At 33.8% G+C, this 17,622-nt stretch overlaps 2 protein-coding genes across 2 annotated transcripts in view; both read left to right on the top strand.

The window, feature by feature from the left end:
- The window catches only part of Clp (Cleavage and polyadenylation specificity factor subunit 4), a 100,311-nt gene that overhangs the window by 65,849 nt on the left and 16,840 nt on the right, over nucleotides 1–17,622 (top strand). The window lies entirely within an intron of this gene.
- Nucleotides 1–17,622, top strand: part of LOC138130634 (UBA-like domain-containing protein 2-A) — a 29,615-nt gene that overhangs the window by 8,117 nt on the left and 3,876 nt on the right. Inside the window, exon 2 of the mRNA XM_069047239.1 lies at nucleotides 10,632–10,706. Within this exon, the coding sequence (XP_068903340.1) occupies nucleotides 10,632–10,706 (75 nt within the window). The remainder of the gene's footprint in view (nucleotides 1–10,631; nucleotides 10,707–17,622) is intronic.

Genomic DNA, 17,622 nt, shown 5'->3' on the forward strand with positions numbered 1-17,622 from the left:
ACAGACTGGCTACGAAAACTGGATTTACTTTTCCAGATTTGCCCAAAAGATGGAGCTACAAGAAAAAATGAAATGGAATTGCTGGCAACATTGTTTTTCTTTTACGTACTATTCCGGCCAAAAAATTTCGTCCACCCTTTTCCTGTCATTTCACAAAAATTGTGTGTAGTTTAAACCTTTATTGTCATTATGATTGACGTTTGCAAATTAAAATTTGAAATTTATTACTGTCACCCATAATAACATTGACACATGTCAACATGTGAAGTGAGTTAATCGTTCCTAAAGGCTGATTTACAGCGTACGTGAGTTGAATGACAGTTGTGGACGAAATTTTTTGTCCGCCATTGTAACTGTGTTTTCAAAAAATGTAGCTAAATGTTGGTTGCAACTGATTAGGATATATTGCACGCTAATGATCCTGCACTGTGCACAGCTGCTGTTCTACCAGAGCGACCTTCTTTAGCAGGATAGTACCATTTTATGATACAGTTAATTTCAAAATTATCGAGTATACCTCAAAAATCAAGAAGTCGATTTATGACAGTTTTTTCCACATGTAAAGATGCCTTTTTGAAATTTGAGCGTCATATTTTTTATACAGGGTGTTTGAAAATTGCTAGTACAAAAAAAAAACTGTGGCATCTAGAAGCCCTACGAAATCCAAAAACCCAATTTTTAATTTTTTTAAACAAAAGGGATAAAGTAACCCTATCCCAGCATATTTTACGCCTCAGGCGGGGCAGTATTTTTTAAACCTTGGTAACCAAGCGTGATAATGAAGGACTATACAACAATATGAAAAATAAATATTTTTTTGCAAGATTTTGGCAACTAACAATGGTAATAACAATTTTAACCCAATTTTTAGTAATTTTTATCTCGAAAACTAGAGGGCTTTTATTAAATTTTTTTTTCCGATGACTTTAACTCACCATCACCAATTACCAGTATTTTTTTGTACTAGCAATTTTCAAACACCCTGTATAGGTTAAGTAAGTTTGACAATATAAAATGTCGCTGATATTTTAGAACACCATAATATTGTCTGTTTTATCCCCTGCACGGTACTCTTTGCGATGTTTGAATACTGAGCTACCCTCCGAATCGACCACCCTTCTTCTAATTTGGAAAGAATGAGCACTTTCGCGTTTTCGATTAGATTAGGTTTTTTTTTTTTGTCAAAATTGACATTGATCATTGACAAACTGACACACTGTAGAAAATTAGGTGTAGTCTATAATTTTGAAATTAACTGTACTTATTATATACCGGGTGTAGAATGGATTTTGGTACATATTAGGCATTCACGATCTTTTTGGGACCGAGTTGGCTATGACCATCTAGTGTTTTTGTTGGCAGTACCTCCGTGATAACTCAATTCCCTAAAGGAAATTGACACTTTTGATGTTAGGTTAGCTTGTTTTCAGTTTAAGGTTATATTTTCTGAATAGGTACTGTCGCGAGCAATAAATTTTGGTCGTCAATGTCGTTTCAAAATTTGGTTAGATTGTCACAAATTTAAAAAATGTCCCTGCCTGATTATGCCCACGTCAACAGTGTCAAAAAATTGAGAAAAAAATGACAATTAATGTCATACAACATGATGATAGGTTATGATATTTACGACTGTTTTACAATGTAGCATTTTCGATTGCGTCAAAGAATGACCTTGACGACCAAAATTTATTGCTCGCGACTGTACATTGTTGCCGGATGTCTTAAATCTGGTCTGTCCTTTTTAAATTGGAAGTAGCATCGTTTAATGGAAATTTTTTATCGTAACAAAATTATTTTGGCAATTTTGACTTTTCTTTTACGGAAATTAAAATTATTTTTACATACTTAATAAATCATTTACCTTTTTATGAATATTAAAACAACAAATCTGGCAATGCGGTGGCAACAAAATGTCGGACGGATACTGACAGAAAAAAAAGTTGCATCTGCAAGCACTTGCAAAACATTTTCTAGCCGTGTATAAAAAAAAAAACAAATTTTTTTCGGCCGACAATTTATTTAAAGCAATATAATCATTTTTGTTAAAAATTACCGGATAGGGAATTTATTTTTCTTCCATTGGCAACATAAAGGATTCAAGAAGCGACTGTCACGACAAAAATCAACCAATTCCTCAAATATTTAAAACCATCGTCGTCGTTTCTGTTATTCCTAACCCATCGCTTGATACCCCCCTCGGCCCCTACTGCTATACACAATGTACAGCTTGCGATAAAGGATACAAATTTGCCCGACATCAATATTTTACACTTAAAAAATTGTACAAAAATGCCACATGACACTGACATTTTGTGCTGCCAACCTAAAATCTTTCATTAAAAATTAGACACTATTTCATAATATTAAGTTGTAACATGCTGAAAGCATCATGAGAAAAAGGATTGCCACGTGTACTTCCTTTATTCACATCTTGATATTTTATCCCCCATCCACACAGTTGCCACATAAATTTTCGTACATAGTTGTCATACTTATCTACAATAATTTTGAATCACTCAATATAATGTATAATTGATATAAAAACAGGAACCTTAATATTACAGGAACCCAAATATTCCCACCCCATAACCATACGTATAGGATTGGCTTATCATTGGTAATAAATTCGAAATGTAACTGTATTAATAATGTGGTGGCAATAATTGAATTAAACTTTACCATAGGCATAGATGATTTGATAGTTTGGGAGTCGTTTTATTCCACAGATGAGTGAAAATTACCAAATTTAGACCTGTTGTAATTCTAAGGTCGCCTTATCTGCCGAAATATTTGTAAGATATTTTAGTTTGAGAAACACTAGCTTGTTTCTCTGGTTAGGGCAAAGTCACTAACCCTAAACATTAACATAATGTTGCAATGGGCAATTACCTCAACACGTAAGCGTCAAAGCAAGTATTTAAAACACTTTTGAAGTAGAGTAAATGCAGCATTTCTATTTCTCAAAAACGTGTTACTGTTGTTTTGCGTTTATTAATTTTTTTGTGTCTATCAATGGAATCTGACGTAAACAAAATCGAAAATTTTCCACCAGTAGACATTATGTAGTTATCTTTTTGTGGAGTAATCTAATAGTACCTACCAATGATAGCTGATTGTAAATGTGTTCGTTTTAACTGATGTATTAAGATTTGATGTCGCACTTAAATATTGGTGAAATCCACAGCAACAGGTCCTTAATAAAGTTGCTAATAAAAATGTAGAAAATAGTCGTTATCGCACAATATGCAGTGATTTTTTACTGCAGTTGAGACACAATTAAACAATCAAATCATGAAATACACAGCTGTGATTTATTTGTCGTAATAAATGTGTGAACTTAGCATGCGTTATCTAAAGTAATCAAATAATATTCCTAATTTTGTTTTTGCTAAACATTACGGAAAGATAAAGAGTCAACATTGTGTAAAGTTGTAAATATTGCACTTATAATAGCAAAAAAAAAACAAATTCAGGTGCATGTACTCAATTTGGTGGTTTTATTTTTATATTTTAATGCAACGCTTGGCGATATAGTCTTTGTCGTAATTTTTTTTTGTCTTAACTTCTAGAAGATGCTAAAATTTTCCTTTGTAATATGTAATATAGTATACAAATTACATACCGAGGCGGAAAGTATTCCATTCCTGTCCAGAGAACAATAGTTTACCGAGAAGCTCGCATCGAGGTGAACCAGTTCTCGAAACACAGGAATGGTACTTTCGTCGAGGTTTGTATAGTATTTTATTCACAATCAATCATTTAATAAAACAAGCAACATTATGATAATAAAAAATAAATAAAAACCTGCCCCCCATAATATTATCATTTATTTCGGTAAAATATTAAAACTTAGTAGGCGCGCATAATTGAGATTGATTAAAAATTTTCTAACCCTATGTTTAAAATGCAATTTATTGCATATGTTTCCGTGACGCTAACTGATCTTTTTAATACACCTTGACAAGCTGTGAGTTTGTGCGTTTTAGTCACGAGGTGAAGTTAGCAACAGGCTTTTTAATCACGCTCTGTTTTTTTAATAGCAAAAATCATGTGACACTCAAAATGAAGTTAGTTGTCACTTGTCAATTGACGTTTATCAGATTAGAATTTTATGTTTAAATTAACGTTGAATAAAGAAGTTACGCCATATATTTGCATTGTTCATTTTAGTCGTTGAAAAAGTATAGTATGCAACTCGTTTACAAACTTCTTTAGACACTCGTTTATTAAACACTCGCTCCGCTCGCGTCTAAAGTGCCGTTTATAACGGGTGACTATTAAAATTTTCACTTAGGGTTGGCTATGGATCATTCTTTGTTTTCCGTTGCACCTTAGACACTGACAAGTTTGACATTTTAATAAATGTTTTTTCTCTTAATTTGGTTATGTTTCAATTGTACTGACTGACATTTGTCGTTCGTTCTTGCGTGTGTCTAAAGTAACAGAAAAAATAAAAACTCGTTCAAAGGCAACTCCAAGTGAAAATTTTAATAGTCACCCGTTAAATCTTGTTGCATAATATACTAATTCTCAGGTAAGAGATTAACTGTTAATTTGTGTGCGGATTTCCGCAGTTCTGGGAGGGTACACTCTATTTCACTACCGCACATGTTGCTTGTTTTTGGCATGAGTGGGTCAGTTTAAAACGCGACACGCCTATCTTCAAATAATTTCAACCTAGAGGTGCTTGCACTTCCATTTTTTTTTCAAATTACGTTCACATTAATTCCTATAGATGTTTTAAATCCAAAAAGAAAAAAATCTGTTGGGCCGTTTTTGAAAGATTAAAGGTCTTTGATTTTTAACAATGTAATAACTAATCTCTTGATGGTAAATACTGATTCGTAAGATTTATGGTCCTGTTTTTCAGTCGTTCATTCCCTCTAGTAGTTTATAAACAATTATTGTTACAATACTGGTAGCAATGGCTGTTACTTTCTGATTAACGTTAATCATCTGCACTGCTAAAATATGTACCTACATAAAACACTGATCCTTTCAAACTATGCATTAAATTTAATTAATCAATCAGATACGTAGTAAATACGAAGTCTGTTGTACTCGCAAACTGCTCTCAGTAGCCTTGAAGAGTAGTTGGAATGGTCCTCTACTCACTTTGTATTTTTTCCACACAGAATTAAAGTCAAAATGCACAGATTCCATTGCATGTTCACTGAAAAACATCAAACCTTGCTGCGTTTTGTTGCAAAACTCCACAATATAAAAAAAAACACACCATGAAGTTTGGAAGTTACACTAATTTTCAAAGATAGATAACTCTCTTTGAATGAATCTATGTATATAATATCCGAAATTGAGATCCAGGTCTTGACCAAAGCATGATTGAACAACTGCTCTGAAATCTTGGAAATCTTTGACAAACTTTAAACATCCCAGACTGGAATTTCTACGTAAAACATCAACAAGAGTTTTACTAGCGTTCCCTTTGAAACCTGTACCACCATGGGTTACTTCGCGCTGAACATTACAAGATTTTGCCCCTGTTAGTGCTTCTTTTTCAAAATTAGCCATAATATGTATGAAGAGTGTACCTATTTACAACACCTAACATTAAATGCAGTTCAGGTATAGTAATTATCCAGAAAAGGCTTACGAACAGTGCTTCTAGCAAACGGTGGATGGATACAATTTTTAAAGCACTTGGATTAGCTTTTTACGGCCTCTGCTTGCAACCATTTCGTAAAATTTTCCTCACAATTACTAATGGTTCTCAAAGCACCCCATTTGTCAAGTTTATCCTTCATTGCATAACACCATGTGCAAGGAAAAAGGCTGCTGTGCCACATGATACCTGTTAAAATATTTACAATTTTTAAATGGGTTGTGATTGTTCCATGAAAATCGTTAACGTTTATTACCGTGGTGCGTGGTCTTTTGGCATTTTATGTAATAGAAATCAAACATAGAATCAATCACAATTAATATTTTGGACTTAAAAGTAAATTGACAGAACTGGTACTTCTAAAAAAATAATTTGACAGGACCTTAAATTCAAAGCTTACTAAATATACATAACTTGAAATATAAATTTGCAATAATAATTCATTTTACAAAAACGGCTCTACCGATTTTTTTCTTTTTGAGTCTAAAATATTTGTGGGAATTCAAGTGAATATATTTTGCAGAAAAACCGGAAGTGCAGGCATCTCTAGGTTGAAATTATTTGAAGATAGGCGTGGCGAGTGAAACGAGCGTTTGAAAGGCCCACATAAATAACAATTAAAAAACTAAATTTAAAGGCTGAAGGTGGAAATAAAAGTTTGTATGCAACTCGCTTAGCAATTAATCTTTACTGGGCTTACTGGTTTATGGAGACTCGTTCCTTACGTCACTCGTCCAACAAGTGCCAGCGCGCCCGTAAAGATTAATTTACTAAGGTCGTCACATAAATAACTATTTTGCGTACCTTTCATCTTATATTTACATTAATTACTCCAGTTTTGATAATATTTATCTCTAGGAATGGAGGGCGAATCTGGATCCTATATTTTTAAGGTTTTGTTGGAATAATAAAAGAAACAGTTAGCTTCAGTGGCGAAAACTTTGTCCGGAATGTTATGTTTTTCTATTGTGTTTTAAACAGAAACAAAAAAGCAACAACAGTTTCCATTGATACTCGTTTTTCATAGATGCCCATATTTTGAATTCGGGAATTTATGTTATATTTTTTTTAAATCAAAGCAATAGTGCATTATACAGGTGTCCCCAAAAAAGAAGACGAGTCTATAGCTCCCTTATTTATCAGAGGATTTTAATTATCTATACACCAAATTAAATGGTTGTGAATAGGCTACAAGATGGCCTACTAAATTCAGGTATAGCCCCAAGGGTTTCAAGGCTAGACTGTCAAAATATTTTTTTTCAAATGGGAACACATACTTTGTTTTAGTACCTAACTCTGATAAAGATTTTTATTCTGAAAACAACAATGTATCACAAGTATAATCTCACATAAAAAAATAACACCAACTTTTGAAACAATTGACGAGCACCAAGCGAAAAGCTATATCAAAATGCATTGCTTTTCAGTGTAATAACCAAATTAAGTTAGCTGGTAAAACAAATGACAAATAATAACATATGGGATTGCGCAGAGATGTCGCCAATGTTTAGCACAGTTTGGACATAGACGATAATAACGTTGTTTTTTTTTTTACTTTTTTTTGTATTTTTGGTATGTAAATGTATATTTGTAATACATTGTTGTTTTCAGAATAAAAATCGCCATCAGAATTAATATCTGTTCACGTTGTGAAGGACAGCTGTGGTGCAAATGACTGACCTGTTCCTGTTACTATGACAACTCATATGAAAGTTAATGCCAAATGTGTGCGATTTGCACCACTAATGTTCAATCCAACGTGAACAAGTACGCTCCGCGACAACTGATTAGCCTCACCCACAAAATACAGATTTTTTCAAAATTTTGATGCTAATTCGTATTATTGCTAGACTCATTCAATGCACCAAGGTAGGCAACGATTGGTTTGGAAGACAATTTGTCACTTCTGACAACTTTTACTTTTACAAACATTTTATTTTTCGTCTTCAAACGGCGTGAATTGTGTAAGTGCGTGTAATCCGTAATAATGTTAGTTTGATAGTTTGTGGTTATTGGTATTTATGCAACAAGCAAAATATGGAATGTGACGGAATTGAAAGAGCCGCTGGAATTACGTTAGGCTCATTGTTGCCTGTCAAGTCGGGTGAGCGATATAACCTAACTTTCCAACAATTCATAAATCATAATAAATGTGAATAAGTAAACTCCATCCATTTTCAATATACACAACTAAATCTAGTGATTTTAGTAACTTTTGTGGTGTAATAGGATACAACTTTTTTCTACTGTAAATGCAATGTCACAGGTAATAATTCAAGTTATGTGTATTTTGAAGAGGTTATAATGTACGATTATTGTCATTTTTGACAAATCTCTAATCGAGTCCCTCAATCAAGCAAAGTAAACTAGTTTTGAATATTTTACTTAAAATATGGTATCTACAGGTTAATATTAAATACCGGCATTGAAACCAGCAAGTAGGTGTACCTTAATAAACATAAACAGATTTTAACGAAAAGATTTCAGAGCAGGACACAAAGTGGAAGCATGATACATTCATAATGAATAGTGCTCAGGAGCAAACCCTCTCAAGTCAAGCCTGAAGGCCGGCGGTCTTGTAATTAAAAAAAGCGCACAACGGCGCAAATATTTCTTCACTATTCCATTGTGCGTCGTTTCCATTCTGTGCCTGTGCCTCCGATCCAGAAATTACTCCGTATTTTTCCTTCAGATATCTGTAGGAGATTGAAGCTAACATTTTAAATAGATCAATTTAAATTAAAAGTGGAATTATCAACTTACGGCAAAAATTTCCCCAACGATTCGGTAAACTGGCATCCTCCCCAAATTTGGACCATTTACTTCCCAAATGTTTTTAAAACACCGGTGAACACTTTGTTTTATTTCTAAATTGAGGCATTTTCTCTTTATAACACTGCCTGTGGCCTCCACTATATCGCTACTTAATCGTATTTTTTTCAATAATTATAATCTGACAGTGTCAAATTTTTTGACAAATTCAAAACGCCCGCTTTGAATGTTCAATATTAGAAAAAATAAAACACTTTCATTGCAATACAAAAAAAGAAAATTCCCTAACAGTAATGTATATTGAAAATGGATGGAGTTTAGATTAATTTTCCTTTGTTGTATTCAATTGGACTAATTAAACTACATAATTATAAAATGTGTTGCTGTTTTCCATTTGATGATTTGAGTACCTCAATCGAAATTGTCACAAAATAAAATAAATCCTCTTCGTCCCGTAAGGAATCTCTCCTAATCGCGTATTTTTCGTAGCTAGCAAACACACGCAAGATCGATTTCACTTTCGATTACAAGTGTGTTGCTAGAGATATTTTCATATTTGGTGGCGGAAACAAAAGACTGAGAAATGTCACAAATTTGTATTGTCAGCGTCAAATTTCTCAAAGACGTTCGTGATTTCGACAGAAATGCAGCAAATTGGCAATAAGAAAGTTATTAATCGTCGAACTAGAGAAATAATTTCTAATACGTTTGATTATATGAGAATAACTTTTCCTTTTGAAGCACTGACAAAAATTGGTTTCCTTAGAATTTGTTTTTTCAATCTATTTAGCGAAAATTTAAATTTACCTAGACATTCCTTTTTACGGCGTTTATGAGAAATTTGACACTGACAATACATTTTTGTGACATTTCTCAGTCTTTTGTTTCCGCCACCAAATATGAAAATACCTCTAGGACAGTAGATGAAACTTTCTAGATACGTAGTAGGAAAAAAAATATAAAGGTGGCATTCAAACTGCTACAACAGCGAGGGGAAGAAGAACTATTTTACGCGAAGCCTCCAATTCCACTATGACTCCCAGAAAAATTAAAGAAGCAGTAGAAGCTACAGCTAGTTTAAAAACCGTACAGAGGCTGATTAAAAAGTGTGCACACTTAAGTCGACGTCGCTTGAAAAAAAAAAAACGTTTTGACTCAAAGGGCATTGAGAAAATCGCCTCCATTTTACAAGAAACCATATGGCGTGACAAGATCAATGGAATAGTGTAATTTTCACGGATGGAAAAAGATTTTGCTTTAACGGTCCAGATGGATATTTATAATATTTTCATGACTTAAGAAAAGAAGAAGAATTTGCCGCTCGTCACCACAGACGGGAAGCCGGGGTAATGGTGTGGGGCGCAATTTCTCTAAAGGAGTGCATTTAGAAATTTTAAATGGAATTCAAAATGCTCAGAAATACAGGGATCTTTAGATACGTGTCAAACCTATAATAGAAAGAACCATGGATGGCTTACCATGGGTTTTCCAACATGACCATGCTGCAGTCCATACTGCACGCTTGATCAGTAGTTGGTTAAATCTAAACATTTTAGAAAATGTTTGGGGTTGGTTTTTAAGACAGTTGTATGGTAACGGTCAACAATACCACAACGTAGGGCAACTTACCCAATGCCCAATGCCTGGAATACCATAACCCTGAATTCTTTATTTAATTCTATTCCAAATAGAATCTTTGAAGTCATCCGCAAAGGAGAATCTCACACACACTATTAGTGTTAATTTTTTAGTAGTTTTTGTTTATGATTTTATTTGTTATTGTTTTTTGTTCCTGTTTTAGTATTAAATTGATTTAACTTAACGAATATTTTGCTTTTGTACTTAGGTTGTTGTAGTGACGCTAATCAGATGTCGCGACGAAATTATCATTTAAATAACGTTTGTTCTTTAAAAAAGGACTATTCTTCAAAAAATTGTTTTACGTTATTATTTTCCACATTCATCTAAACCATAAATAACAATAAACACTGAACTTTTGAAGAAAACGCACTTCAAAGAGTGCACCTTCAGACCAATGTATCTTTGTGGGGGGAGTCCCGATTTATTTTTATTTCCATATTTGGACTACTGAAGTGATCCCCTACAACGCTCTGAATTCGTAATTCGCGAATTTTGAGACACCCTGTACATATTTTTTATTGCTATGCATATCTGATTATTGATTAAATGACATTTGTGTCACAATTGGTTATTGAACTCTTTTTTTTCGTTTCAGACAGCACTTAGTATATTTTTTCAAGATGCAGCTTTACCTACGTGTCCACCAGGTGCATCCGCACACTTCGGCCAGGTATGTGCATTTATTGTCACAAATGAAAATGTTAGTTTTGTACAGTATGGAAACTACTGGAATAAATTTAGTAATTTCAAAACTAATGATGTTTGTCGAAAACGCTGAAACAAGTCAATTTTTATTTCTCAATGCTTATTTTAAGTTGTTTCACTTGTTCATGACGTCATCCATTTTTGAGCTATGACATCACACTATTTTTTTTTAATGACAACTTCAACTTTTTTCTTCTCTTTCTGAAGGCCTTCCTACTACCTAAACGACGAACGAAAAAAATTGGTAACTTACATAACAATTTTTTTGAGAAAATGACAAATTTTACTTCAAAAATTTAATTTAATTTTTTTTTTGTATGGGTTTATTTAAAATAGAAGATTTATTTTAATAGACCAAACAATTTAGAACATTTACGGCAGAGAATTCGCGCTGAAATGGAACAAATAAGCCCTGACATTATTGAGCGCAGTGTCCAAAGTGTCGGTGAGTGCCAAATGGTTGGCGGTGGACAATTTCAACATTTGCGTTAAATCTTATTGTTAACCTTTTGATGATCTAATACATTACTTGTTTCCGCCAAACATTCGAACCTGTGCAAAACTGATACAAGTGTGGTGGTGGTCATCATCGAATCGAAGGGCCCTACGTTGTGTTTTTCTTTTGGCTGAAAAGGTTCGGAATGCAAACGCTGAGGGGTCCAGTTGGAAGAGTACCGCAAAATAAAACACACAAGTGAGGGACACAAAATACCTTTCTTCTTCAAACGTCCGTAAATTATGACATTATCCTGCTGCATTGATAATGCTAAAGTGTCACTTCATTGTCATGGCATCTAACGAGCTGACGAGCGGCAGATAAAGTTATTATCTCCGCTGATGAGCGGCAGTAAAGTAAACTAGCTAAATCATTTGAAATTCCTACCTGGTTTCTTAACATGTCTTAAATAATTTGTTATGAAGGTTTGAAGAAAAAATAGTATATGTTATTCGGAGCAAAAATGGTTTTATGTGCTTTGGCTGGTTTGTCTGCCTCACTGCGTTCGGCAGCCAATCTACCAGCTGCAGCACATAAAACTTCATTTTTGCTCCTCATAACATAATATACTATTTTCTTCAAACGTCCGTAAAATATGACATTGCACTGCTGCATTGATAATGCTAAAGTGTCACTTCATTGTCATGGCATCTAACGAGCTGACCAGCGTTCGTGAAGTTACTATCTCCGCTGAGGAGCGTCCGTGAAGTTATTATCTCCGCTGAGGGCATCCGTGAAGTTATTATCTCCGCTGATGAGCGGCTGTAAAGTAAACTAGCTAAATCATTTGAAATTCCTACCTGGTTTCTTAACATGTCTTAAATAATTTGTTATGAAGGTTTGAAGAAAAAATAGTATATGTTATTCGGAGCAAAAATGGTTTTATGTGCTTTGGCTGGTTTGTCTGCCTCACTGCGTTCGACAGCTAATCTACCAGCCGGGAATTAAGTTTAACGAATTGAAGTAAATTAACTAGCTGAGGCCAAAGCCAGACAATAATCTTCATGCGGCAACACTTAAAACCGAACGGAAACGGGTAAATTATGTAATACCTATTTAATACCAGTAAATATTTGACAGATTTAGCAAAGCAAATAAAAATGTTGGGAAGTGAAAAACTTCCAGGAACAGATATAGAATTGCCGTATGTCATTGTTGCTGATGAGGCGTTCCCACTAAAATGTTATATTCAGTAGATAGGGTCCTTCCTATTTCGTCCCATGCCTGTTCTCGCATAAAGTCCATTCAAAAAATATTTGGACTGTCAAAATCAAAATTGCAGTTGTTAGGTTGGTTAAATCACTAGTTATTTTCATATTGCCCGGTTGATATCTATTATTTTTTTGATTTTTCAAACTATTCATTTGTTTAAATAGACATTGTCAAATAAATTGCAAAATTATTTAAGTGCATTTTGTAAAAAGTTTAAAATGGAAAGTTCAAACGAACTGTGGTGGTTCTATTGGCGCGAGAGAAAAGGGCCATAACAAATTATTATATTATAAAGCCATCCCTTCAACAAAAAACGTTTCTGATTTTAACCCAACTGTGGAGAAACAACATCTTGCATTGTGGAAATGAAAACCTAATTAAAGCTGATTGGATCCCTAAATCCTAGGGAGTAATCCATTTTTGACACGAGAGTATGACAAATTATAAATTAGGTACAAAATATAGTTTAGTTTAGTGATATAAGTGTTAAAAGTAAGATTTTATTTTGAGAGAAGGCAAGATTTCGGAACGAGCGCAACTAGATTAATCAATGTGGCCAGGTTTGGTTGTTCTATAAAAGTTAAAAAAAAAACGTAAATAATATAAGATAATAGATTCTAACAATATTGCCACAATTTTACCACGACTCATGTTAAATTAAAGTAACCTGCTTTTTTAGTTATTTGTTATAGCCACAAATATACCTCGTGGCAATAAAATTATTTTTTGGTTCAACACTCTCAGAATTTGAGAATTTTCTCCTGTGTGAACGGATTTTGATAAATTTGACAACTTGTCAAAACGAAACGTCAAGCTAATTTTAAAGATTTTTAGCGATATGGAACCTTTAAGGGGCTCGTCGAACAAAAAAACGTTGTATTAAACTCGTTCTTGTGTAATTTTGGCTTTTTTTGGCATGAGTGGACCAGTTTAAAACTCGAGTGAAGCGAGAGTTTTAAACTGGTCCACTCATGCCAAAAAAAGCCAAAATTACACACGAACTCGTTAAATAAATAACTAATAGGTTACTGGTTACTAGGTTAGAAATTTTGACGGGAATTTCCGATGTCAAACAGTTTACCCTTTGTTTCTTTAACAACTGTCGGGCTGTGGGCTGTGCTGTCGGCACCATAGGACAGATTACTCATTATATGCCATAGGCACTGCCACTCCACTCTCACATTTTGCATTCTGATTGGCTATTTGTTACAGCTCAAGGCCATTTTCGTAGGTACCCGTCCCATATAAGATAAATGTTGGCGAACTTTCATACGGTAACAATACGATGCGGCACGGTCTGCGGCCACTATAATAGCTTTCATTGCCTGGCACAGAGTTTAACTTTACGGTACGGAAAGCGGATGCGGCTACGGTTCTGTTGCGTTCAAAAAGTTGGCGAAATTTCGTACGGTAACAATACGATGCGGCACGGTCTGCGGTCACTATAATAGCTTTCATTGCCTGGCACAGAGTTTAACTTTACGGTACGGAAAGCGGATCCGGCTACGGTTCTGTTATGTTCACTATAATCCAGGCTTGACTCATCCGAAACCTAGCGCCACATTGAAAACCTAGTTTAATTCAACAAAACAAAGATTACAATACACAAAAGTAAGTAACGACATAAGTAACGCCACCTTTTCTACGTGACTGACTACGAACGCTACAATGAAAAATGGCGGGTAAAGTGCCGCTAGAAATTGGCGGCAAAGATGGACGCACGTGAGTCAGACGATGGCTACTAGTTTGCGAAACTAACAAATTGCCTGAAAATTGCATCTTCCGGAAGAAACTTTGGGGATACGACTTCGCGAAAATCTCTGTAAGTTTTTTTGGTATCGTAGTTTGCTTTTCTCAGGTAAGAGATTAAATGTTAATTGCGTACGGATTCCCGCAATTCTGAGGAGGGTACACTCTATTTCACTATCGAACATTTTTTTTGTTAAAAAATGTGAGCAAATGTCAGTTTGATTTGACTTTTATGAACTAAAATTTAATACAATCTCAATCGTGCGCTCCCACTAAATTTTAATATTTTGCCAAAATAAATGATAATATGTATTATGGAGGTAGGTTTTTATTTATTTTTTATTATTATAATGTTACTTGTTTTATTAAATGCTGATGTGATGATGATTGTGAATAAAATAGTATGTATGTATACAAACCTCGGCGAAAGTATAACCATTCCTGTGTCTCGAGTACTACTTCACCGCGAGGCGAGCCTCTCGGTAAACTATTGTTTTCTCGACAGGAATGGAATACTTTCTGCCTCGGTGTGTAATATACTGTTACATTAAAAATTAAATTTTCATTTTCTCAAAAAAATTGTTATGTGAGGTATACATTTTTTTCATTCATCATTTAGGTAGTAAAAAGATTTATCGGAAAGAGAAGAAAAAAGTGGGGGTCGTCATTTAAAAAAATTCGTGATGTCATAGCTCAAAAATGAATGATGTCATGAACAAGTGAAGCAAATTAAAATAAGCATTATGAGAAATAAAAATTGACCTGTTTCAGCGTTTTCGACAAATGTCATTAGTTTTGAAATTACTGAATTTATTCCATAAATAGTTTCCACACTGTATAAAAAATTGTAGCATCAACACATTTTTGTCTGTACCATATACCGGGTGACTATAAATGAATGTGAGTTTATCTCTTAAGTTGGGAACATTTTTCACATTACTTATGGTTACTTATACTCATTACGTTGTACAGGGTTATTATAAATGATTGTAGTCCAAGTAGGCTGTGTTTTATTATGTTATGTGTCAATGTTAAGGAACTTCCTTACGATGTGACATGAGTACAATAATATAAAATAATAAATTATTATTGACAAACACAAAAAAGTCAAAATGTGGAGGCGAGACGTCGGTAATTATGTTGATAAGCACTGCACTATTACTTCATAGTTATATCCCTAATAGTGTATGTACTCCGGCAAAATTGCCGTGCCGCCGGGTGGTGGAGGGATATTTAAATTTATAATATTAAATGTTAAATTTATTGTCGCAAGATGAACTGTTATGGCATCTTGAGTTTATTATTATTTTTGCAACTACATAAGTTCTTTGATGTACACTTGAGTTCAAAAAAATAGCATACACCTAATATTTCCCCGTGTAATGTTAGCTTTGTTTTCATGGTTACATTAAAGTGACAAAAGCCGGAATCATCACTAAACTAGAAGGAAGGTAGGCGTGTTGTCTAGAAACAGTTTATAGCGGGCCATTGTTGTAACAATGTTTTCGTATATTTTAAGCAGGGTTGGCAAAAAACATGTTTTTTTTTATCTAAAACAAAACATACAGTTTTTTTTTAATTTTAAACAGTTTTTTTTGTTTAAAACATGTTTTAAACTTGGTTAAAAAAAACATATTTTAAACACGAATAAAACAGCATTAAACCAGTTGAAATCTTTATTATGTTGCTGTACTTTTACGCTCGATCACTGGGCATGCGCACTGCGCAGTTGTATGCAATATTGCAATTACCTGCAAAATTACCGAAATTTAGATTTCTTATTATTGTCTCGTGTTATCCTCTAGTGGTATAATAGTTTATTTAACGAGTTCGTGTGTAAATTGGGGTTTTTTTGGCACTCGTGGACCTGTCATCAAAAAAAAACATCAATTTGTATTGGAAATGTGAATAATCGGAATAAATGAACGTGACTAAAAAAAAGTTGAATTCTTGTTTTTTTTTTTGAACACATGGATGAAAAAACATGTTTAAAACGTGTTTTAAACAAACGTGTGTTTTTTATACAACATGTTTAAAACACTGTTTTAAACTGTAGATTAAAACATAATGTTTTAAACATGCCAACCCTGTTTTAAAGTGTAGTTAAATTTAACTCACGTTGGTGTAACCGGCCCTTGCACAGCTATTATGACAGCCAAACAATTTCTCGGATCACTTCTAGCTCGATCAACGCCCGGAATGCATACTTTTACAGTATCTCCGTTCATTCATTCATTCCCGGAATCAGTTTGCCACCGTTTATTAAATTTACCAATGGGCACTGGAGATTATGAATAATAGCCGGTAAATGTAATAAATTGCAAGATATTAATTATAATAACCAACCTTATTGGGTATTATGTATAATCTGCGGTTATTATTCATAACGGCCGATTAATCACATTTCCCGTGACAAATACACACCGTTCACACACAGGAGTTAAATTGGTTGCAAAACAACTCAATATTTTTCGATTCAATCGTTAATTTAGAAATAAATAAATAAAATTCTCATCACCGCACTTTTCACCTAAAAAAAGACAGTGACAGCGACAAAAATTGACAGTTCACATGAAAGCGGCAACAATTTTATAACATGGGCATGGCCTGCTTCGACTACAATAATTTATAATAAACCTGTATAACATATTGTTCAGGAATTTTAAGTCAAAAGTATAATATATTCATTTTCAAAATGCATGAGGATTGGCCATGACTTTGTTAGAGTATTCACTCTGTATAAACTACGCCAGCATAAAATGTCATTTGGGAGTAAAAATGTCAGTGTGAAAGCACAAACAACAAAATAGATTCGAACTTTATGAAGTAAAATGTTTTAATTTTCTGAAGAATCGTACTTAATTGTAAATTACAATCGTAAAGTCTTACTTCTCTTTGATTTTAGGAGCATTATTAAAAAAAAAAACTTAACATTTCGGCATTATCCTTTCTTGCAGGGTTCCTGGTTTTCCTGTTATAACATCGTTACTTAGACGACGTCCAACCTATATAGATCGAAATTGTTAATTTATTTCTCAAAACTATTAAGGACTAGTTACAGTCGCGATCAATAAATTTTGGTCGTCAATGTCATTCTTTGACGTAATCGAAAATGCTCCATTGTAAAACAGTCGTAAATATCATAACCTATCATATGTTGTATGACATTAATTGTGATTTTTTCTTATGTTTTTGACACTTGGTTGACATGGGCATAATCAGGCAGGGTAATTTTTTAAAGTTGTGACAATCTAACTGAATTTTGAATTGACATTGACGACCAAAATGTATTGCTCGCGACAGTACATTCAAAATATCTGTTAGCCTTGCTACCAGATCGTCATAGCTCAAATCAGGCCTATCTTGCTTCATGGTTTCGTATCATTTCAAGATGCTGCACTTGGTTTCTTGAGACACAACTTTC

The sequence above is a fragment of the Tenebrio molitor genome, chromosome 1 (genome assembly GCF_963966145.1).
Source record: "Tenebrio molitor chromosome 1, icTenMoli1.1, whole genome shotgun sequence".
Classification (NCBI taxonomy): Eukaryota; Metazoa; Arthropoda; class Insecta; order Coleoptera; family Tenebrionidae; genus Tenebrio; species Tenebrio molitor.